This window comes from Argiope bruennichi, chromosome 7 (genome assembly GCF_947563725.1).
Source record: "Argiope bruennichi chromosome 7, qqArgBrue1.1, whole genome shotgun sequence".
NCBI classification, from domain to species: domain Eukaryota; kingdom Metazoa; phylum Arthropoda; class Arachnida; order Araneae; family Araneidae; genus Argiope; species Argiope bruennichi.
The window spans coordinates 19,526,714-19,553,074 of NC_079157.1; the positions used below are offsets into that span (position 1 = coordinate 19,526,714).

At 30.1% G+C, this 26,361-nt stretch overlaps 1 protein-coding gene across 2 annotated transcripts; it reads right to left on the reverse strand.

The window, feature by feature from the left end:
* Window positions 1-6,454: 6,454 nt before the first annotated feature.
* Window positions 6,455-23,963, reverse strand: LOC129976260 (glutamic acid-rich protein-like). 2 transcript variants are annotated; one of them, XM_056089739.1, is made up of 4 exons: window positions 23,303-23,959; window positions 23,107-23,215; window positions 22,826-23,002; window positions 6,455-7,863 (listed from the first exon to the last, which is right to left on the reverse strand). In XM_056089739.1, exons 3-4 carry the CDS (start codon window positions 22,979-22,981, stop codon window positions 6,634-6,636), a joined length of 1,386 nt encoding a protein of 461 aa, XP_055945714.1. In that variant the 5' UTR covers window positions 22,982-23,002; window positions 23,107-23,215; window positions 23,303-23,959; the 3' UTR covers window positions 6,455-6,633. The 2 variants fall into 2 exon arrangements, with proteins under 2 accessions (XP_055945714.1, XP_055945715.1); XM_056089740.1 differs by lacking the exon at window positions 6,455-7,863 and adding an exon at window positions 9,750-10,910 and having other exon boundaries at window positions 23,303-23,963.
* Between the last annotated feature and the right edge of the window lie 2,398 nt (window positions 23,964-26,361).

Here is a 26,361-nt window from a genome sequence, read left to right on the forward strand (position 1 = left end):
ATACGATAAGTCATTCCACACAAGTTTCAGTATGTCTGATGTGACACTGAAAAGGTTTCAGATAAGTGTGTTTCGAAAACGTTGTCATTTATTAGGATTTGAATGAATATCTATAATTAGATGTGAGCTGCGGTGGCCTGATGGTTAGGTCTCGGCTCCGAAACTGGAGGGTTTCAAGTTCGTGACCGATTCCACCGAAGAACCGTTATGTGAGCGGGTCTGGTGCCTGTTAAATCTGACGGGTCAATTATCCTCCTGATGGTGCGATGTGGAAGTTTGGGGAGAGGGATGTCAGCTGAGGTGTCGTCCTCGTCATCTGACAACGGTTCGAAATTACTAGGTCGTTTCCAAAATAGTCCTAGTTGTACTATAAGCAGGACGTTAATAAAACTAAACGTGAACCTGCAATTTGATGCAGATCTTGAAAAATAGCTGATTTTTGCAATATCTACAGTTTTTCAAAGCATCACATGAAGAAAAAAATGTGGGATGAATAGTATTATCTCAGTATGATTCCTGCACCTGGAGAGGTTCACATTAAACACTTATAGGTGAATTGAATTCAAACTGTCAACTGCTAATTTTGATTTCTGATGAACAATAAGTTCCTCCTTTCTTTTAATAGCCGTATAAAGTTAGGATATTCATTTATGAACTTCCTGCACTTTTTTTTTTATTAAACTTCGATTAAAAATAAAATAACTCAATTTAAAATGCATTCATTCCGTATCTTTCTTTTTGACGATAGATAGCAAACCATCTTTCAAATGTAACACAACTTTACAAGATTTACACATCAGATACGTAGATTCTCTAATTTGATATGAGTAGAATGCCTGACATTTATGGCATCACTTTAATGCCATCGGTAAATAGCAATTTGGTTACCACTGGTATCATGCTGATGTTACCAAACATGAATGTGTAAAGAATGAATTTAGTTGAATAAGAATTTATCATTTTCTTAGATATTTCAACTAAAGTGACCACAACAGACACAGCTAATTAGAAATAATTGTGGATGGATATCATGCATTAGCTAATGTTAGAATATTTGAAAAAAAATGTATTGCAAAGGAAGCTAAATACCAGTGATTGGTATTCTACATAATACAGTCATACTTCTCTTAGCGATAAAACAAAATATTAAATTAAAAAACATCTTTTCATGAGCGATGTTTCGCAAATCGAGTGACGAGGAGACATCGTGATGTCGCTTGTAAGATTGGCCTGTATTTTGGATATCAATCCGTGTTGAGCATTTATTTGAAGAGAATCCTTATTTGTGCCTGGAAGAAGATTTGGCTAGATACCGCTGTCGAATGCGACTCCTGAGTTTCTGAATAAGTGTCCTTGAAGCCTTCATCGACAAGATTATTTCAGTGAGCAAGATTATGGTGCTAGATGTAGATAAACCACGATGTCAATAAACAAGTGAAAGTACGTAGCCAAAACTACCGGAAACCTTATGGAATTGCATTCTGTGCTACATCCAAAAGTTTGAGATAATATTTAATCACAAGAGGAGGAGATGACAACTTCATAAGATAAATAAATTTCCAGTGAAATAAGGTTGATTCTAAAAGTATGGCGTATTCTTGATTTGTACATTCAGAATATTACCATAATCAAGTGCTCTAAGGAATGTGCTCTAAAAATTAATTTACGGATAATGCTACGTTTAATTTTAAAGCATAGTCAAAAATAAATGTCTTGAAAATATTTTCTGTTAGAAAAAAGAATGTACTATAAATAACAAATTACATCATTATAAATTTGAGCTTTTTTTTAAATGGAACGCATTAACATAAATCCCTATGGAAAAAATAGCTTCACCTAGGGAGTATTTCACGTTAAGAATAAGATTCAAGAACGGATAATTGCCATTAAGAGATGTTTCACTTTAAAACTATATCTAAAATGAAAGCTTTATTGCATGGAGAATTTTCGATTTGTTATTCAGTAGCATTATCTTGTGTTGACAATTACCTTCCCAACATTTAGAGATATTTTTTTTTGTTTATCAAATTATAATTATATTTAGTTTAATTTGGATTTGTAACCATTTGGATTTTAAATCAAATCCCGCAAGTTCATCCATTTGATGAATTCACGCTTAAAATTGAAATAAAAAATAAATTAAAGTTTGTAACCAGTGGTGTATATATATATATATAGTTGTCTATTCCCCCACTTGCCCCTAATGGCATTTTGAGACGGAGTATTTATATAATTCCCATGTACCTTAGCAAATTCGATCATATTGCTAAAATATGGAGTGATAGTGAGTTCAGCTTAAAAGCGATCAGCTCATTTTCCACCTCAAGCCCAATTGTTCAGGAAATTCAAGCCATTCTGCTCCCCCAACCTTCTATTAAGTTAGAATGGGTTAAAGAACATGTGGGCCACAACGAAAACGAGGTTGTAGATTCCTTAGCCAAACAGGTCATTTCTGCAGGTACGCCCGTTCAATACCTAGCTCCTAAAAGCCGTCTGAAAAGTATTCTAAGTGAATTGAGCCTACAGCGATGGCAAGAAGAATGGGACAATGGCTCAACTGGCAGAAACATCCATCAAATCATCTCGAAAGAGTTCTTTAACCCATCATCTTGGGATAGGTTGACATTATCTTTGCAGCTGGCCATGGCCCTTTCCCTTCATATTTCAAGAGATTCCATATTAAAGGGTCGGATTAATGTGGCTGCGGCGAATTAGGCGATCCCCTTCATTATGCCACTAGTTGCCCTCTCACCACATCTTTTCATCTCAAAAAACCCACCCACGACCTAGAAAATATTTGGTGGACCAACGTTATGAGAAACAAGATGTCCAAGATTAGAAATCTTGGACAAATTAGAAATCTAAGACAAAATTAGAAATCTTGTGCGGTTTCTACAAGAGAACGAGGAATAGATTTCTCCAGACCCAAGCCCAGTAAAAATTTTCATTTCATTTCTCAACCAAGCTCTTCTCCAAAATATATTAACTTCAATAGATTTCATCTATTCATCCCCCCCCCACCAAACACCTCCTTCATTATTATAATATTGTATATAGTTACTTTTTATGTGTATTGATGATATTTATTTCTTTTTATGTGCATTTTTTTTATCTTAATAAATACTTCCACGTATATCCTTTCAACCGACAGGGAATCCTAGAGATTCCAAGTTCGGGGATACTCTGTGGCGAAAGAGTTAGTAAGACATCACTACTCTGTGATAGTTCGCTAGCCTACTTGAAACTATGTGATATTTTATTTTTTCATGTTAAGTATGTGTGTGTAGTTTGATGTTTTGTGTGTCTTGTGATGCAGAATCCAGAGGAAATCTCAATAAAATACGATTCCCAAAAGCCGGTGTTTTCCTCTGCAGAACACCATAAGTCTCTTTCCACAACAAGTTTTTTTGTTTTAATCCGAATATTATAGGGTGTTCATTAATTATTGTCGGGGTTTCCGTACCTCATAACTTCCGAATAAAAAATATTACGCTAAAACCGATTACGTATTCGTAAATGACAACTCAAAGAATGTTATTAATGATATTAAAGTGTAAAGCTTGCACAATTTGCACTTTGTAGGCATTCAGCTGAAGGCGATTATGTATTCGTAAATTAGCTGAACAAATTTTAACTTTTGATAAACGTGCGGGTTCTCCGAGCCCCATATTCTACAGTTATGTTTATTCACTTTTTCTGACACATGAAAAGTGGATTCGTCACTGAAGAACCATTTCCGAAGGTAATTTTCATCATCCTCAATTCGAGTCAAAATTTGTTGAGCGAATTTACGAATACATAATCGCCTTCAGCTGAATGCCTACAAAGTGCAAATTGTGCAAGCTTTACACTTTAATATCATTAATAACATTCTTTGAGTTATCATTTACGAATACGTAATCGGTTTTAGCGTAATATTTTTTATTCGAAAGTTATGAGGTACGGAAACCCCGACAATAATTAATGAACACCCTGTATTTTATGAATAAAAAAATTTCTTAGTAACATTATAAAACAAAATATATTTTGCACTTCTTTTAGATGTACATTAAATTTAATCTTTTAATCTAAATTTAACTAAGTTTAAATTTTGTTTCTTTGTCAAATAATAAATAAACGTTAGAAATGGAATTATCGACACAAGAGATGGCGTCTCTTCTAGTTTTATTATATTCAAAATTGGCAATGCTTAAAATCCTTTATCTTAATGTCCTTTTTTTAAATTACACGCCAGATATTGGCAATGACTCTTGTTAGAACTGCTCAGATGAATCAATTGTCATTGACACAAGAAACAATATTCATCAAGGATGAATGACTCTAAAATATATCTGATTCAGGACCATGAAGAACATTTTAATTTGATTTATTAATCGGTCTGAAGATCCTAGAATTTTAAACTTTCAGATTAGTACACTGTGTAAAAGTAGGACAGTCATTTTCTGTAAATTTTCTTTTATATTTTTATACTGGCAAATAGATTCCTATGTAGATTTTATTTAACAGTGTTTTCTTTATTTTCATGCAAAAATGAAATGGTTGCCACTATTTATAATTGGAAAGACGAAAATATATGATTTACAGTGTGTAAAAAAAATTAGGACACCTACTTCATTTTTTATTTGGTGGAATGTGTACGAGTAGAAGAGCAAGTATATACTTTTTTTAAACTTTTTTTTTCAGGAAAACGTATTTTGTCAAAAAGGTCACTGTTGCTTTAATTTCAGAATGTCTAGAGGTGTATACCCTTAAAGGATTTTTAAAAAGGTCAAATTGTTGCATATAAAAATGAAGGTAAAGGTATTAGAGAGATCGCTCGTATACTACACATCAGCATACAGTTTTTAACTTTATTAAAAATCAAAAAAGAAATGGAATGAGAAAGACTGGTAGGCATACAAAGTTAACGCCTCGTGATGAAAAAAAATTTGCTCATGACCTTAAAGTAGTGGAAGTGTTGCAAAAGCTCAAAATCAAGCTGGACTTATTCATATGTCCAAGCAAAAGTATACAACTACATCCAAAGGTTCAAAAGATTCGTTTAAAAAAACGGAGGCACCATCCAAAGTGGAAACAAACACATATTAATAATCGTTTGTCTTGGGCTAAGGAACACATATAATGTACCACAGAATGGATTTTTATGATATTTTCAGATGGAAAAAAAAATTTAAGATGGTCCAGAATGTTATCAATACTACTGGCATTTTCTGAAGATTGCAGAATATTATTCAACTAGACAAATGGGAGGAGAAAGTTTGATGGTCTGGTTAGCAATCGGTTATGGAGGAAGAACATGTTTGGTCTTTCTCAATGGTGAGCAGAAGCATACATACCAAATAAATGTTGTAAATTCTGAGCTTCTTTCTTATGGCTCCGAATTTGGGCGGAGAACAGGGGATGTTTCAACAAGATGGAGCCTCAATCCACACCGCAAATAGACTTAAAAATTAGTTCAAATAAATGTCACGTTTACCATGGCCAGCTAAAAGCCTCGATCTGAATATAGTAGAAAATAGCTGGGCAATGCTTGTCCGTCGAATATACGCTGGGAATCGGTTTGAATCACTTTCTGAGCTTCGAGCGGCATTAAATACCTCATGGGATAATTTTTGCCAAACAAATCCAATCTTTGAATGATTCACTTCTAAACAGAATATTAGAAGTCATAAAAACTAATTGAAAGAGTATTCCTTACTAAAACAACTCTTATTTTATTCTTTTTATAACTATCCTACTTTATTCACAGGGCTTCAAATGAAAGAAACAATTTTTCTTGTTATTTATACTTTATATTTGAATATGGTAATGATACTAACATTTTTTCAGTGAATGATCTAAAAAATAATTCTTATAAAAATAATTGCAGTAAGAACTTTTTAGAAAATCCTCATTATTTTTTTAAAAACAAATTAGTGTCCTGCTTTTTGACACAGTGTATTAAATAGAAATTAAATTTTTCGTAAAGTATTCAAAAAGGAGATATTTATGTTCACTAGAATTACAATTTTATGGAAATAATATCCATTATAGGCTATTATGCTTAATGAACACTTCTAATTCTTAGTATAAAGAATGCTCGTAACAGAATCATTAACTTTTAAAAAATTCTATCTTAAAAGTTTTATTCAATGTTAACAAAAACTCCCCTATTGGATAGATATTGAATGTAAACTCTGAAAGAAAGCAACTGCCCACAATTTTATTTTTAAAGTACAGGAACACAGGATACACTGCAGACGAATCACGAATCGATACACATCTTGTTATGTGACACGTGTTATATGATTCATCTTGTGATTCACCCTTATAGGTTAAAATGTATTATTACACAAAAATACGAATTTACTCATAAATCCATCCGCTTAGGATTAAATTGTATATTTTGACTAATGATGAATGATTATGTCTAATTATTAATATATTATGTAATATAAAACACGAATATCATAGCAAACTTTCAAAATATTTTATTTCATGTCCTATTTTGAAAATAAAATTTTTAAATCACAGATAAAGATTTTTAAAATCACAGATGAGGCTTTCAAATTTTAAATTATCTATGATAGATATATGTAAAACAAGTATTTCAATATGTATATAAAGTGTCTTTTAGCACAAGAATTGGAAATATTAATGACATGCATAAATAAATGATATATCTATTGTAACAGGGGCAACACACACGTCTCCGCTTGCTTTTATTTTTGATATCGTTGATGATACTGCCGACTTGACTAGCGTCGGCGTTTCTGCATTATTTTTATTCGTTATCTCTGCAGCATTTATTGCTTTAGTTAACACGGAACTTGTGTTTTTCACTTCTTCGGTAGATGGTAGTGATTCTGTTATGTCCTTCGTGCTTTCACCTGGTTCGGAAACTAAAGAAATCTCTTGCCTATTTCCAATTTCGTTTTTGTCCTTCACTGACGTTTTACTTTCTGTTTCTTCTATTTTGCTCAGAGATATGCTATCGATATTATTATTTAAAGAATCCTCAACTGTTCCATTCATTATCTCTGCCTCTGATTCATCAGTCCTCAGATTGGTAGTCTCAACTGTTCCGTTTACTATCTCTGCCTCTGATTCATCAGTCTTCAAATTGGTAGTCTCAACTGTTCCGTTTACTATCTCTGCCTCTGATTCATCAGTCTTCAGATTGGTAGTCACAACTGTTCCGTTTACTATCTCTGCCTCCGATTCATCAGTCTTCAAATTGGTAGTTTCCAAATCCTGCGTTGATGAAATGTTTTCTCCATTGGATATCAAGCATTCAGATTCCACAGCTATGTCTGTTACAGGTTCTGGAACAAGTGCTTCACTTTCTTCAACGTTGGTAGATACCAAAGGTTCAGCTTCTTTTACAGATTCTTTGGTTTCAAACTGGTCGATTTCTATTTCATCTTCGTCTGATTCTTCACAGACAATCGTTTCTGATAATCCATTTGATGCTGAAATCGTCGTCGTTTCCTGCTTGTATGAGGTTTGCACATTTGAAACAAATACTTTCGTCTCATCCGCTTTGACACTTGGAGTTGAATCATGCATATTAGTCGAAAATTGTGAAAAAATGCCTGCATTTGTTACTGGAGGAGCTTTTTCGGTATCAAATTTTGGTATTGCACTGATCTCTTCTTTTGAATCCGTAATCTGATCCTTAGCTGTAGAAAAGGAAATTCTTCCTATTTCTTGAGAAGTAGGTTGAGTTTTCGTGACCAATGTGTTCGATCCAATTGTTTCCTGAGTCACAGAAATTTCTGCTGATTCACATTTCTTTGTACTCGCTGCTTCTCTCGAGTTGGATGTTGCTTTTAAGTCCTCCTCAGCTTCGTCAAAGTCTTCATCTGCTGCTTTATCCGTGTACTGAAAATTTTAAAACGAAGTAAAATTTATGCTGGAAATTACATAAAGGATTAATTTGTATCATTTTCCTAAATATTCATTTTGAATTATATTTTATTCTTCAGTTTTACGGTGCATAGCAAATAAAATTTGAAATTAAGAAATAACAGCTTTATAAATATTGGGAAACTATCCTTGATTTTAAAATTTTACATAAAATTCACTGGAAGTCCAAAAATATTAAATTTCTCTTGTGTGAGACTTGGATATAAGTGCCTAAAGGGAGTTAACTTTTTGAATACCTTCCCCATAATAGCAACAATTACTAATAAGACATAATAGGTAGAAAACAATCATCAACTACAGGACCATCGAAGGACAATTATACTGCGATTGTGGCTATATATACTTTAACTTTGTATATATCATTTTAAATTTAAGCAGTTGTCGATTTTACTATATGGTTTATATTACATAGATTACTAATGTTTTAAATAATGACTTTGTTGGTGTTTAATAATATCAAATTCAAAAATAATTTTGTTCCTATCACCATACTTTAAAACTCGATACTATTTAATCATAATAAATTTACAATACAAATAAAACCATGAAATGCATATAAAGGACTATGGAAATTAATATATAAAAAGGGATTCATAATTGTTCAATTCTTTGCAAAGGAGTCCGAATTGCATAGATCACTTTGACATAGGACCATATGCTCTGAATGGAATGTACCATTTCTATTATTCAAGCGACTGTTGTAATGCTTAGGTTGAAAAAAAATTGCTAGACGTTATCTGTCGGATTTTTAAAAAGACAACATATATTTATATTCCAGATAGTAAGTATGAACCAATCACATATCCTACAATAGCTAAAGCATCATTGTTCAAGTATTTGCTGTGCATCACATCAAGTTACTAGTGAGTTTTAAAGCTGTCACAAGTGCCAATTATTCGCAATGAGCTTGTCTTTCCCTGAAAAAAAAATGTCTTAATACCCACACTAGAGAATCTTACAGATCCAATACCTAATTCATTTTTGTCTCCCTTCTAGCACATGCACATTGCGTTTGCTCTGCCGTGCTCTGGTGCTACTATTTCTTGATATTTTCGACTTCTTCACAGAATATTGAATAATTGTTAAGAATCCGTTTGTATAACATGCTTGAAATAGAGGTTGGAAAATGGGATTTCACAATAGCCGTATATACCATTTCGTAATTGTAAAGTACACTGTGTGCAGAACTTCAAATACCAGACATGTATCTAATTTAGAGTTACAGAAGTTTCGTCCATGTATTTCAGGAAAATACTAATAGGAATTTGAAATAAGTTTACGAAATATATTGATAAGAATAGCAGACAACTAAAAAACAATGATAATAAATTGAAACCATATAAGCATGCTTCGTCTTGATTTTTTAGACTTTTCAGATCATCATTGCAAAAGAAAAAATTCGTCATATAATTGTCACCTGTTAGTTAACTGTTTCAGCGCCATTCTCAATATACAGGTGTTATTATATTGAAAAGTTTTAATAGTGTTTCTGTGATCAAATCATAAAGTTTCCTTAAGAAATTATAATCAGCCTTGCCGTAATTTATGATACTTATGCTTAACTAAACAATCAATTCAATATTTATAATTCTGTACCATCTACAATTTTATGACGAATTTTCCCTAGAAAACTGCAAAAAAGCAGTTACTAACAAATGTAATAAAGTAATATAGAACACCGTTTTTCACCAACTTGTATTTTCTCTTAACGCTTGAGAAGTACCTGGGAAATTAATATTAATTAATATATAGAAATTTAGTAGAAAAATAAATTGAATAAAAATTTGGAATATCAAAAGTACACATAAGAGATCCTTCAAATTTAATGTATAATAGAAAAATGAAATTTAAAATCTCATGACATTTTTATTTCAACGCAAATATAGCAAGAATTAACATTCCAGGTCACATTTTCAAAACGACAGAATTCCACATTATTGAACCGAATTAAAACAATGTCTTATGTACATTTCATCGTAGTTCATTTTTTATGATATTCTTTCAAGAAAAATATTATATTGTGGAAAGAGTTTAGTTGTATAGGTGCATTATGTACCTTCCATTAAATCTAAGACTTATGTCATTTTCTAAAATCCTTGGAATCAATCAATGCTTCACGAAATATATTCCGAAGAGAGCTCATCTATCGATATTTTAAAGTATGTTTCAGGCACACTTTACATAGATTTTGTACTTCCCAATTAAGAACTCAGGGCTATGCTTATTCATGTTTCGATAAAGATTCATGACTTTTTGGTCAATTTTTCAGCTTCTTGTTTTGCTTCATCTTGTTCCTCTTCACTTTCTTCCTCTTCCTCCTCCTCTTCTACTTCAACTTCGAGAGGTTTTTTATCTACTATTTTCTCGTCTTTCTTATTGTCTGCAATAACCGGTACTTTTTCTGTTTCTTCTTCCTCTTCCTCCTCCTCCTCCTCTTCCTCTTCTTCACTCTCTGTAGCCTCAGGTTTTGTCTTCTCATCTTCTGATTTTTGTTTCGAAGCATCTATTACAGTCACTACATCTTCTTCCTCTTCCTCACATACATCCGATTTCGTTTCAGTCTCCTCTTCCACTTCCTCCTGCTTCTCTTCTTCAGTTTCATTGCTAAAGTTCTGTTTCTCTTCAATTTCCTCTACCTTAACTGGTATAACTATTGGCTCAGTTGCAAAAATATCAGATTTATCGTTTGCGTATATCGCATCATCCAGTTTCGTCACATGAATCTCTTCCACAACAACGACATCTGGCTGCTTGACAAATGCCTGCTCTATAACAGCAGCTTCCGGGCCAGCAGCTGCAAAAATAACATTTTGGACATATCCATCAGACATGGGCATTTGACTCATTTGTTGCATAGCTTGGTCCAATGTCCTCATCATGTGCGCCGTTCTTGCGTCCAGAAACTCTGAAAAGGTATCAGGTGTGTCTGATGTCTTCCTCCGATCGCTTTTTGCCTTTGATGGCTCCGCATGGCCAGTCTGGTCCTCTACCTTTTCTGTGTACTGAAAATTTAAAATGTATTACAGTGTGAAATTTGTATTCATAAGGTAAAAATTGAGGTAAAAGTGATGAGGATTCTAGAATTGGGCAATTTATTAGAATGGGAAATTAATTGTCTGTGAATATATTTGTCTTGGCTGCCGATTTCTGTTTAGCAGCATCAGAAGACGAAGAATTGTAAATTGCAAAAACAGCAATTTGGTTATATTGCTTTTTCGAAATACTCCGAAAGGCGGCGAAACAATTTATTGTTAAAGAATCTACAACGAATTCATTTAAAAAAAACGCATAGATTCTCAAAACATGATTGGGGATCACTTTGTTCATTTTAACGGGACTCGCACTTTGCATAGATAGAATAAATACAGATGAATTTGGATAATTAGAATGTTTTTTTTTTTTTAATTCTAGCAATTCTAATAATTATGATTTTTAATAAACCTTAAGAAAAAAATCTGAATTATGTACACACTTGAAACTTCGAAAATCGTTCAAAATATCGAATATTTTTTTATTGCTTAATAATGTTTCTTAATAATGTTATCTGATCCTTTAGCTTTCAAACGATACCAAGATGTTGTCAATATTCGAAATATTTCTCGAGTTAATTATTTTTCTTGAGGTGCTTTCATTGAAAACTCTAGTTACGGTTTTTTTAAAAACGTATTTTATGAAGAATGATTTTTTTCCACTATGTTGCTTCATTCAAACAATCATAACTCAACAAGAAATGAACCAAATATAGTTATTTATATATCAAAATAATCTGTATGAAATAGCAGATGTTTTGTGCCTCAATCAAAGTTATATTTATAGAAATAAATTTTTAATAGCTGTTTAAATGTTAAAATTACAGAAAAAATCTCGCTTTTTCTATTCATCGTTGATGAAAAAATTGTAAAAAAAAAATATGAATTTTTACAACTTGATTGAGGCAGACATCATGAAGACTCATATTAGGCATCATTTCCAACTAGAATTGTGTGTCTGTACAAATTAGAATTTAAGATATCATGTTTCAAAAAATAGGCTAATTAGCTCATTAAATATTATTTAATTAATTAATAATTAGTGTAATATGGTTTTTTCTCACTGAAATGAGTTTAAACATATATTAATAGCATAATTATAACATATAATAATAATTTTTAACGTTAAAATTAAAAAAAATTTCAAGTGTGTACGTACACCTTAAACTTTAATCTTCCAATCAATATAGCATCTAGATATCGTCTAAATTTTGATACTCTGTAATTAAAATAAGCAAATCTTAATTAACGACGAGAGTGTAGAACTGCTTCTATACTTTGTGTTATTTTTTGTCGTAAATAATTTTAAATGCTCTTAATTTACGAGATGATTATTTCCATACATAAATTATTTAGAGGAATCTTTACTTATGTCAGATGATCTAAAAATAATGCCTACAGATCGGCTAAATTTTATAATACAATTTTTTCTAGAATTTATTAATTCTTTTTGAAATCATCACTCAGATGATATTTTTTAAAATAAATTTATTGAAATCATCACTCAGATGATATTTTTAAAATAAATTTATTTAAATCACTTAAATAATGATAAATTATTAAAATTAAAAATATATAACATTTATCTTCAATTTATTAAAATTTCTTATTGTCTATTCATTGATTATAGAATCGTTTATTAAACCTGCTAGTTAAGATTAAACATGCGATTTCTAAATTACCAATAAATATTTATTTTTGTTATACATACTTATTTGCATCGTTAGTTTAAAAATTATCGTTTTCTCTTACAACATTTCTCAAGTTTTACTTAATGGGAGTTTTTGAATAAGTTGGATTTTTCTTATTGTCCCTTCAACTTTGAAGTAACTAAGTTCAAATAAACAAAATTATTTCAAACAAAACTTTTCAAATTTAAAGGACATTATTAGTCGATATATTAAATTTACCGACTGAAGAAAATGTACTGCCATGTATTGAGAGAATACAGAGAATTATATATAAACATTCATTCCAATATTCTGGTTATTATATTTAGAGATGTTTGACTGCTTTCTCGACTGTGTGAAGGAAGTTGAATTTTAATTTAAGGAAAGGGAAGAAAAGTACAATAACGAAAAATACAAACACAAAACAATTACAAACATAGAAAAGACAGAAAGCAAAGCAAAACAATAATGAGAAAGAAATAGAGATGTAAAAAGAAAAAGGAAAAAATTGGGAAAGTTTAAGCTTGTTGGATTTGTATGTCAGCTCAAAAAAACTCTTTGCTTAACGGCATTTTTTTAAACAAGTTTTAATGCCCTTCAGTCTACAACAAAGTTGAAGCTTAATTCTTGACAAATTGTGCTCTTTTTAACCACTGCATTTTATTCTTAATAGTAGGAGTTTGTAAATGCAATGATATCGAAAATCTTGTAGCATAGTGTGAGGAACCACATTATTCCCATGGCACAGATATCGTGTTCGAAGACGGAAGGTAAGAAAGTAGGTTAGGAAGGGGTATATGTCTCGAAATGAACATAAATTCTTCTAGCACTTTTCTGGACTTGTTTAAAACTTTCCCAACAGCCCTTTTCTAATCTATTATATATATTTCTGGTTAGATACCGTTTATTTCAGCATCCCGAGAATGTCCTTTCTGAAGGATTCTACCTCGTCAAGGGATGAAGCGCAGAGGGAAGATCGCAATTCTGGAATTGTTCATAATTCTTTGACCTTAATTTCCGGAATAGTAGATACTTTTTCGTTCAGCTTCTTTTCCCACTTGAATGCTAATGTCGCTACTGATCATACAACTTTAACTAAAGATTACGCATTGAGTGCTTTTATGGTTATTCAAGTGGCAAAAAAGCTTTAAGAGTGGCATGAAGAATATTATATGCAATATCATTAAATATGATCAATATTATCAACAGATATTAATCTCAAACGTATGATAAAAAATTCAATAACAAGTAAAAAGTATTTTAACAAAGAATAATTATTTTGTAAAAACTGACCTAATTTTAAGAACCGAAATTTTCCTTTCTTTCACCATAGCTTCACGTTTAGGTCATTTATAGTAAATGAAATTTGCTCTAAAATATTTTAAAATAAATTTATTTTTTTCAAAACAATATTACGAGCTATCTGCAGCTTTAACGCCTCCTCAGTCCACGAACAATCTGAGGTCACCTTGTTGTTAAATGGCAACATCACTTTTATCTTTACATTCTTCATTATTTCGACAAAACACAACCTGAAGCATGCACGAAAGCACGGAGTGTTACAGAATCCTAGAATGGACAATACTTAAAGTAGCAATCATAATTTGAAAATTTATAGGCCAATGGTTTAAGGAGGAAGATATGATTGTCTTTAAGAAGACTTCTTTGGCTTGTTGATTTGTGTATTCGTTACTCAAACGATCGAAGCCTTCCTTGAGTTCTCAGGTAAATATGTTTATTAACCGCTTAACTGTTTAGCCGAGTGTCATACGTGCATCGAATTTATCGAATTTTGATAGTTGTAAGCAAAAACGAACCATTCATAACGATTATAATTCAATATTATAATTACTTCGAATACATAGATAGTCAAGTATTCAATGGATTTCCATTTGAATAGAAATAAGAAAATATTTTCAAAATAGAAGGTGTCATCTTATTAGATAAAGAAAACATTAAGTGGTTAAGGAACAAAAGAGCGTCAGACCATACTATAGCATAATTTAGAATAGCCTGACATTGATACTAGAATCAATAATATCTCAATAATATAATCATTAAATTCCACTTTCGAACAAAAGAATCGTTTATTTAGTTAGTTTGTGCGTTATAAAATTCAGGCATGGTTAAACATTCAAACACTCACAGTAACTAAAAATTAAATCGTTGTCCGTCTATTCTCGCCTAAAAAGCAATAAATATTTCTATGCGGATTGCTTTCTAAAATAACATTTAAGTCTTTAGTTTACAGGCAAAATGAACTTGTCATTGACAAAATATTGGCCTTCAATACGATGCGTTTTATTTATATAATATACATACACCATTTTATACATGTCGCAATTTCATGTCTTGCTAGCAGATGTCAACTCGAAATATAAATTGCACCGCTTATCAGAGAATGGATTTAATCTTTGAATACGCGAAACATATTTTAATGAACATTGCTGTTTTAAATTAGAATCCGTCAGAGGAAAATAACATGACCTACAAGAATATCAAGTATCTGTTATAAAATGTATGTATACATGTACAGTGAAATTGATTACTGTTCGTTTCAGTATTCTGAGACTTATTTTTCGACGATTCTATCTCATTAAGGGGTGAAATGCGGAACGACAAGCACATATCTGGAATTCGTCATACTTTGGCCTTGACCACCATATTAAAGAATTTCATTCAAATTTAGGTTTCATTCAAACTATTATTTTTAAATGGTATGTTTAAAAACAATAATTTTCTTACTTAAAATTATTATAATAAATATATTACATGAAATAATTGGCAGAATTTGAACCAACACTTGGATTAGCCTTATAAACAATCAATTAACAGTTTTGAATTATAAAATGCGGTTAGAAACAATTAGTATTGCGAATTATCTGCAATATTTACAAGGCATAAGTCCGTGAATAATACGAGTTTATTTTTTGTTAAATGTAAATATATCTTCCTTTCATTTTTCCCTCTCAACTCTATTTTAACGAAAAAAACCCATCCTGACGTATGCACAAAAGGGCGGAAGGTTTTGGAATCTGTTGGCAAACAATATACGATTGTGGTGAGATAAATAGATTCCATTTGTAATATTTGGGTACCTATTCCTCTATCTTTGTCAACAAAAATTACAATAAATTATACAAGATTATTAATAAATATTTAAAAAACCTTTAATTAGCTTTTAATTATGTATACTTATGCCTACCTTTTCATGTTAAGTATGTATGCGAAATGGGTAGAACACCTTATATTTTAATAAGAAAAATAAGTCAACTTACAAGTTTAAGAAATGAATAAAAGTTCACAGTTTAATCTTAACATTAGAAGGTCAAAATTTTGTAAGCCTAGAATTTTGAAACTAATAAACCTAAATTAATGAAATTTGGTTTCTGGAAATAACCTTTAATGTAGTTTTAAAATTTGTTGAGAAAAATGGTGCTGCTAATTGAAATTGAAATTTACTCTTATTTCAATATATAAACAGACCCTTACAAAGTTTTCAATTCAAAAATCCTTAAGAATATGTTAAGCTTTTTCAAATGACACCTTATTTTTTATGATCGTACTCTGAACGATGCCAGAATAAATGAGAAGGGGGGGGGGCATTTTTTTTTTTTAAGAGCTTACGTTTATCAGATGCATATGTGAATCTCGTAATTGCATGCTTGATCAAATTTTGTTTTTTACTACACCTTAATCGTTTGGTTTAAATAGATTAACTTCCAAATTTCAAGATATGCAGAAATTTTATAGAACAGTGAGCGAGATGGTATTCAAATTTTCCAATTTTTTCATTTCACATGAGAAGAACTTTCTGTTAAAGCATTCAAAATAGCGAGGCATCAATTCTCTTTCATGTCCGTTGACTGATCAGAGTATTAAATTTGTATATTTCCGCACTAATGAACAATTCTACTTTTTGTGACATCTTAGCACGGAATAACAATGGTTCTTGTTTACCATTTCATTTTTATACCCACCACACTCATGAATTTTTGCTTATGTTTCGGAAGGAAAGTTATACACTCAAGCTTTTTTTTTTTTTTTATCTTTTCAATCAGATTGTCTGTAAATGAAGATATAATAATTTAGTTTTAGTTATAATTTTTCTTGCAATTTTCTCCAAAATGTCACAGTTTATAAAACAATATCCTTTGATGAACTTGGTTGAAACGTTTTTCCGATTTTAAATTCTAAAAGAAATTATTTGACTAAACACATTTACGTTTTTTTTAATTTTCATATTGGCGGGATAGTCTGCTTAATTAAGAATTCTGTTCAAAATTGATAAAATTTCGGCGGAAAAACTGCAAATGAAATTTTTTTCTGTGGTTTGTGGCAACTTCAAATAAGCATGTTGACAGACCAATAGACAAGTATTACTTCAAAAAAATTTTTAGACATAGAGTTAACAAAATTTGTTTCTGTTTCATTAAAATCAATCAATTCAGACTTGGGAAGAACTAAAACAGACGAATCCATCAAAACTTTTTAGTCTAATTTTTTGATGATTAGTTTTTTTTTTTCTCTTCCAATGACGAAAAAGTAACAATCTTTTGGATACATTCGGCAGGAAAATCCATTTAGGGTTCAAAATGTTTTAACTCTTAGACACTGTATAGCGCAACTTAGTTCCTGGGTCATTTAATATAAAGAAATCCAAAACCCATTCTAGAATAAAAGCGCTAAAGAAATAAAAAAGGTAATTTACACACATCGTACTGAAGGAGAACCCATGGAAAAAATTAGAATGTGACGTTGCTAATGTCTTTGTCAGCTCAAGATCCATCCCCGAATCTTTTGAATAACTAACAAGATTTCACGTAATTATCCATTTAGAGGTAATTTAATTTATTAAACTAATTATTGCTCTCGAACAACTAATTAATTTGATTTAAGAATCTTGATAGTCACTTTACGGTTCAGTGACTTTATATATATTGAGTTAATGTTGCTTCAAACATATAATTTCCGTTTGATAAAGAATGCGATAAACACTTTTTATGATTATTTACGCTAATTGTATGATATTGTAATAGAAGCAGCATAATTTGCGCGTTGTAGCTACTATAATGCACATAGTATGGGTTTTGAGAGTTAGTTATGAAAGTTTTCACCATATTTAAAAATTACTCATTTTTAGTTGCTTAAAGAATGTTTAATTATAAATGAAAGGATATCATTAAAAATACATTACTTTAACAGATTTTTAGGTAGGAATATTAATTGCAAGTGACACTTATCTACTTTCCAATTAGAAGCCTTTTTTGTTTTACTTTATCTACCCTGGTATAAAAAAAAAGTTCTTATAGTAAGAAATGTTTCGCATCACAGAATTGAATTGGAATAGTGGATGAGGTAAAAAAAAATCTTAAGAAACTTACAAAAATCTTTTTTTTATCTTATTTTATGCTGATTATTAGTTTAAAATCAGCATTAATAAACTTAACGTCTTGTCACGGTTAATTTTCATGTAGTGATATTTAATGTTTCTTTTATCGTCTTTTAATTTCATTTATTTTTATTTTTAAGTTGTAGCAACGAGTCCAACGGATATAAAATCTATTCTAGCATATGCCCATTCGAAATCAATAACAATTTTTACTCATAATAATTGCTTCGAATGTGAATTAATAGGTATTCTGTTAAAACAGAAATTCGGATGCATTACAAAGCAAAAATTAAACCAGACTGCAATGGCAATAAATTATATGTTACAAATAGAGACAGTGTGTGCAAATGTGTGTGTGTGGGGGGGTAACCACGTCGAAATCACTCAGACATTAAGCATCCGGAAGTAATTAAAAGACCAACACTGGGGGAGGTAAAAAAAGTTATTCCATTTTGAATTATTAAACTTCATTGAATCTCAGCAAATACCACATTAAAGAGATTATTCATGAATTTTATTGAATCCGATTAAATTCAATTTGTATTGTATATTTAGTCTTTTCTAGACAACTTTCGATGAAATTCTAATAAAGCAAAAAAATTTACGTATATCGAAAAATCGCTTCTCTGTTACTTTGTTTGAATCTCATGAATTCTACTCACCTTGCCAAATTCAAATTTAGCATACATGTTTCTTAGAACTTTGTAAAATCAACCCGTTAGGTACATTTGACGTATCGGAACGTAATGCATTTTTTTTTTTTTTGTAATATTAAGTACTGTAAGTTCTCAATATAATGAATAATGCGAAATAAATGAATTTGAATAAAATCTACTGCTTTTAAATGCCCAAACAATTTAGCTCCAAATTCAAAAAAGTGTACCCAAAGGGTTAAACCGAGCTAATAAAAAGTTTCTATTCCCCCTCTACGGGGAAGGGGGGGGGTTAAAATGAGAGCTAAAGGAGTTTGGATTCTCCCGAGCTTTTGAACAAATCATTGCATAGACATTTGCCCACTATCTTAAGATTTAAAAAAAAAAAATAGATTTACTGTACGCAACCTTAATTTCATTTAACATACAATCTTTCTCCAGTTTCTGTTCAGTTTTTAAATTTAAACATAGGTTTTATAAATTGATTTTTTTGTTATTTATAATTTGTACGACTTGCAAAAATATTTGTTTTTTTCCCCATATAAAAAGAACAAAATAGACGAAGGAGAAGGCGCGGTTGTAGCTGCTTATGTATAACATTCATTTGTATAACAATTGAATGTATAAAACATTATACAATTAATATATTATATAAACAATTTAATCTCATGAAATAAATTTGATGGTAAATAATTTGACAAATATCAGTGACCACTAAGTTAAAGTTTTAGATTTACTGTTCATTTATCCTAAATGAAATTACAGATTTTACACAAACTTCAGATTTCTGTAAAGAACGCCACAAGATTTTAGAATTATATATCTTTATTATTATACTAATATGAGAATCCAAAGCAATATTTTTTTATATTTCCTAACAAAAATTTAAGAATTGCATGTGCAATACACGTACAAGTATAGAAGTCATGACAGAATTGCAGTTTACAGAAATAAAAGATAATTATTAATTTGTTAAAAAAAAAGGAGACCATTAATATTACAATGACGATTTTCTCATTTAAGTTCAAGTTTACGAACTAGTAATTTGAATTTTACATATTTTATATCACCTCAGATTGATAACCTTAAAAACGCCCGGGATTTGAATGCCTTGCAACTGACATTGAAACTTTCTAAATTCTCATCCCAACAAAAAAGGTTTTTCTGCTAATTGTTTCCGTTCAAAAAATTTATTTTAGCAATAGATTTCAGTATGTCACATTCCTAGAAGATAATTTTGTTAAAGTTGCTTTTAATCTACAATTACTTATAGGACAACTAAGGATTCTTTTCACCAATTTTAATTTTGAATTTACAAACTATAGCATATTTTGTGCCATTTCAGAAAAGAAACATTAAGTATTTGAATACTTTGAAATTAACCACTGACCTTCAATCTTTCTAAATTTTTTGTTTCAAACAACGCAAGATATTTTTACTAAGTGTGATTTTTGACATAAAAACTACTATACGATTTCAACAGCTGGATTCAGTAGCGTAGCAATTCTATAAAAGTTACGTTGAAATTGTTTTGAATTCCCACAAAGAATATTTTAGGATTAAGGTGTATGTACACACTTGAAACTTCGAGAATCGTTCAAAATATCGAATATTTTTTTATTGCTTCAGAATGTTTTCCGATCCTTTAGCTTTCAAACGATACCAAGATGTTGTCAATATTCGAAATATTTCTCGAGTTATAATTATTTTTCTTGAGGTGCTTTCATTAAAAACTCTAGTTACGATGTTTTTAAAACTCATTTTATGAAGAATGATATTTTTCCACTAAGTTGCTTCATTCAAACAATTATAACTCAACAAGAAATTAACCAAATACAGTTATTTATATATCAAGATAATCTGTATGAAATAGCGGATGTTTTGTGCCTCAATCAAAGTAATATTTATAGAAATAAAATTTTAATAGCTGTTTAAAAGTTAAAATTACAGAAAAAATCTCGCTTTTTCTATTTATCGTTGATGAAAAAATTGTTTAAAAAAAACTATACATTTTTATAACTTGTTTGAGGCAGATAACATGAAGACTAATATTAGGCATCATTTCCAACTAGAATTGTGTGTCTGTACAAATTACAATTTAAGATATGTTTCAAAAAATAGGCTAATTAACTCATTAAACATTATTTAATTAATTAATAATTAGTGTAATATGGTTTTTTCTCACTGAAATGAGTTTAAACATATATAAATAACCTACTGTGAAAAAATTGGATTTTTACAGTTAAAATTTAAAAAAAAAAAATCTTCAAGTGTGTACGTACACCTTAATTTTATTATGTTTGAACCCCTTCCAGATGATGAAGCACTACAAGATTGGCACCCTTTTCAGAGAACTACCACCCCACACTTGCGGAAAGATTTTTTACATCAGAAAAGAGTCCGTAAGTACCAAGGCCCACTCTCCAATATACACAGTCTCTGATATAATTGTGTCTCCAAAGCACATTTTCCCATAAACACACCTGAATTCTTGTTGAAATTTCATTTATACTAATTTAGCACAAGAGTCGTTAAAATAAGCTAGAATATATTTACGATATCGAATAGTATTCAGAATACTGGGAAATGTTTAGAACGATATTAGATAGCGTACAGAGAGATGATAATTAAAGAAACACTGCCATTGAATAGCTAGTTAGATGGCGTGCATATAATTTGCTTATACTTGGTTGAGATTTCTAAGAAAAATAATTAAGTTTAAAAACAATTGAAAACACAAAGAGAACAGAATATTTTAAAAATTTACTGTACGAGTTACGATATGAAAATTAGTTTGGCAAAGAACTAAGAATTACTTTAAATAACGCTCAAGTAAAAATAGTCCTCGAATCATCTACATAATTTTAGAAAAATATTTCTGATCTAGATAAACAGAGCAACGGATCTCGGGAGGAAAAAAAACCTATTTTCCAGAAACAAATTAAGCGTGTTTTTATTTAATGTTTACGCACAAGATTATGATTTTTTTTCTTCATTTTCATAATAAAACAATTAATTCAAATTTCCAAATAAAATTCCGCGTGGTAACTAATGTTAGAGTTGCTGCATCGAGTGCAAATATAAAAATCGAAAAAAGGTTTAGTGATAAACACACCCAGCCTATCTCAATTACTTTTTTTTAAATACTTTCCAAATTTTTTTTATACAATATAACATTTATTGGCTATAAGAATTTGTTGAAAGCTTAAACGAGGCTCTTTTAAAAAATAATTTCTCAAGGCTCCTAGAACTGAAGTCTTTGAACTACTACTTGTCAAGACATTTGACATGCTTGCATCTTTGTGCTAAGATTACTTTCCTAATAAACAAGAGTTTTCTTTTCGATAGCCAAATGTCATTGTGAGAAATTTGAATAAACTTTATTTAATTCTCAAATTTTCTTTGTAAATATCGATTCAAGAATAAGCAAAACAAAAAATATTTCAAATAAGATGCAAAAAACTGTAGACCGAAAATATAAAGAAAATTTAAAAGATTCTATTTAAATAAATTGTAAAAATAAACAATTATTTGGAAATATTCCAAGTTTTAACCCACTTCTTTAATAAATAATATCCAATAAATTCACATCCAGAAAAACAGTCACTTATGCATGCTTAATAAAATAAAATTCAATTTATTAGTTAAAATATATAAAAATAAATTAATAACTAATCACTTGTAGACACATTTTTCTCCCTCAAGAAATAGGACAAGAAATAATTTCAAAACATTCAAACGTATTTTTAAAATCACGTGTTTTATCAAATTAAAACAGAAGCAATTGCAGTTTTATAAATTATTCTGCTCAAACAATACCTCGAACAGTAGCAGAGTATCAATTACTTGCTACTAAAAATATTTATGGATTTTGTTTCAAAACGCTAATTTTATAGCAAATAACATCGTATTAACATTATTAACATTGAGATATTATTTCATTATTAAAAAATAGGTGGCATAAAAATTTTCACAATCTAAAAATACTGCTAAGTAACTGAAATCTTATTACTCAATCATTAATAAAAAATAACCTTCCATTTGTATAATTTTCTATATTATATTAACATAACAAACAATAGCAAATTAATAAAATTACTTAAACCCATACATTTACACAATTATCCATATTATATTAGCATAAATATAATAAATAATATTTATATAACTTACTAATTGGATTCCAAAGCACAACAAGCATACGAAACCGACGAAGCAATTTCTGGTCAACTCATCTGGTATAAGATAATCGTCAAATATATGTTCGAGAAATAGCTTATACGTTCCTAATAAAATCACTTGACACACGAAAGCTTTCAGCAAAGACATACTGACTACCCACTCTAGAATCTGAAAACAAATAATAAATTTAAAATTACTAAATACTTAACACATTTATAAACAAGACACTAATTTGCATATACCAAAGAATAAAGGAAATATTTCACACATACCTAAGACGTTTATAGGAAGCCGATTCGAAGCAATACTGTCACATTAACCTTCACGGGGGAAACGAATCATAGTGCCAACTCCTCTGGCATTCGACTCCAAAACTACCGTCTTAAAAATAGAAAAGCAGTTTAAAAACAAAATAATTAATACCCACTTTATATATTTCAACACCTTATATCATAAAATAATCGATACTTGCTCTATGTTTCGTCTTTATCAGCTTATAACACTGTTGCCACTAAATTCGGGATTTCAATAAAATTTCGATACCGTGAATCATCATCCTATCTTCCGGTTATAAAGGATGGGCCTTTTCTTTCCTGGCAACGAGCCATACAACTCGAAAAGCAGCCAAACTTCAACATTACTGGTTACTCAGTCGCATGGCAGATGCTGAAGAAGAAGGACACGCTTCTTGTCTTTTTTTGTTACAAATAGTTTGTTTCTATTTGGATGACAGTGTTGGCGAGCTTATGTTTCAATGCCGCTTGTGGAACAGCTGCTTGGCGTAGAAAAGAAATCAACAAGTGGATTGTTATGTGTGTTTTCAGTTTTAAAATAGAATGAATTAAACAGTTCATATTTATTGCTGCGAATGGATTAGAGTTTTACTTAAACAATCTGAATATGATATATTTTTTTTATTTATGCTTGTTATAGAACTTATTTGTCATCTTTGAATTAAAGCTGATAAAGATTGTCGACACGGATCGTCTATTTTTAAACTCTGAAAAGCATTAAAAGTTTTTAATTATGTAACTTGCATATGTTGTCTGCTTTCTGTCTTATGCTTGTTAATGATGATAATGTGCAATTTTATATAACTGAAATTTATTTAATGAACTACAGCCGTTTAGAAAATTTAAATTATGCACTAAAATTGTATTTAAAATAATTATGAAATGTAGTTTTTTATATTAAAATAACTGATATAATAATATTTGTATATTGCCAAATGGATTCTTAAAAATTGTGTTGTTGCAAAATCAACAACTGCAGTATTTTAAAATTGTATTTGATAGCAATGAGAAAATAAATTGTAATAAAAATGTAATCTAATCTTTAAATTCAAACTAAAAATAAAAAAAATGTTCAACTCAAATTCAATAATCGCTTTATTTATTCACTGTTACTGCAGGAAAGAAGGTTAAAAGAAATATGTCGTAATTAGTCTCCTAATTATAATTATCATTTATTCAAACCAAGTTCATAATCGATGTATTTATTAAGATATTAACCTACAAATTCATTTGACTTCCTAATTAGATGGCGTACTATTTGAGAAATTTATTACTATTTCAATCCCTATAATAATCTAAAGGACACTTCAGAAGCTTTATTAAGTGACTTTTCCCATTTTACATGATGCAATAATTTCATTTGACTTCGGATTTAAATACAATAATTCGAAGCATTTATCGGACATGTCATTGAAAACAAGAAGTTTAAAAGAAATATCATAATTATTACCCTAGTCATAATTATCATTTATTCAAGATCAACAACAGATTTATTTAACCTCTTAATTATTATTTCAGTCCTCATAATAACAAGGACACTTGAGAAGCTTTACCAAGTGACTCTTCCGTTTTAAATGATGCAATAATTTCATATTTAAATAAAAAAAAATTCAAAAAACCAATGCACGTGTCGGAAATGTCATGATAGGCAAAAAAGTTAAAGCAATATATTCCAATTATTCTCAGAAGTTAGAAGACTTGAATTCTTAAAACCTAATAACAAGAACCCTTTTCTCCCTCTTATAGTTCGATTGTAAATAAGAAGGGAATAAACTTAGTGTATTTAGGTAACAAATGATATTCTGAATTAAGAGCAATTTTCTAAAGACAATAGTTAGATTTTTCAGTTTTTTTTTTCTTATGAATAAAGTTTTTTCTACGGATTATGTGTTGAACAATTTTTATTATTGACATCTGAGAGAGACTAAAAATCAGAAGAAACTTAATTCACAAAACAATTTTAGAATTAACATTCGAACGAACTGTCAGTGCGAACAAAATCACCTTCAACTAAATATTCTTTCAGAACAGATTTCATCAATTTTATTTACATCTAAGTATCTACTTGTAGAAGTTGGCCCAAATTCATAGCAAATAAAATAGATGCTTACGATCTTAACATTTAAAATTTGTTTCCAGTTTTAAACACAATACAAAGACATTACAAAAATGATGAGTTCCAATAACTAATCTAGCTAAATCTTTTACTGTCTCTTCTCATGTCATACGGGCATCGAAAAATCTCTTTTTATATTATAGGCTGAAATTAAAGCATTCCAAATCACTTCAGTTTGATACCAAATTTATGCACAATCCACAAATACTGAAAGCATTCCATGGGTTTTTAATCGAATTCAGCTTAGGTACCGGAGGGTTTCGGGTTCGAGACCCGATTCTACTGAAGAACCATTGTGTAAATGGGTCTGGTGCACGTTAAACGTCCTGGTCAAACGACCTCCCGCTGGTGTGGCGTGGTGTGGAGAGGGAGTGCCAGCTCAGGTGTCGCCCTCGTCATCTGACCAAGGTTCAAAATTACTAGGTCCGTCCCAAAAAATAGCCCTAGTGTTGCTTTAAAATGTGACGTTAATACAACTAAACTCACCTAAACTTTCAATCGAATTAGTTGGAAGCTATACATTAAAGGTAAGATGTCATTTAATTGAAAAAAAAAAAAAACAGCTAAGGACTTAAAACGCATTACATAATATAATGCGATCATACCATAATGTAAAAGCTTAAAATATGAGAAAAAGAAAATTTAAATTTTGTTTTTTGATTAATTATCTGCGGAATAATATTTAAATTAAATACTGAAATTCTGAGCTACAGAAATTCTTCTTTTTGTTCGTTTGTTTGATCTTTCCTTTGAAAATTAATTCCTGTATTAATAAGGAATTATTAATTAACATGATTAATTCTAGTCTCTAATTACCGAAGTTGAAATTTTTAGATATTAACTTCTTAATCTTCGTGTTTCTTACCTGAATGGTATTTTCATTTCATAAACTTATAAGCTAAAATTAAACCATTTGGAGACATAGTAATTCCATTCTAAAATTATACATAATTATCAAACATCAGGTACTTTATAGATGATAAGCTGAATTAGTCAGGTAGCACATCTTCTCAGTGGAAATTTTTATCTAATTAGATGGCAGAGAAAGCAAGCCAATTATGGGTTAAGATAAGCCCACTTAAGCATGTTTCGTTGAAATTTTAAATTCTATTTATAAT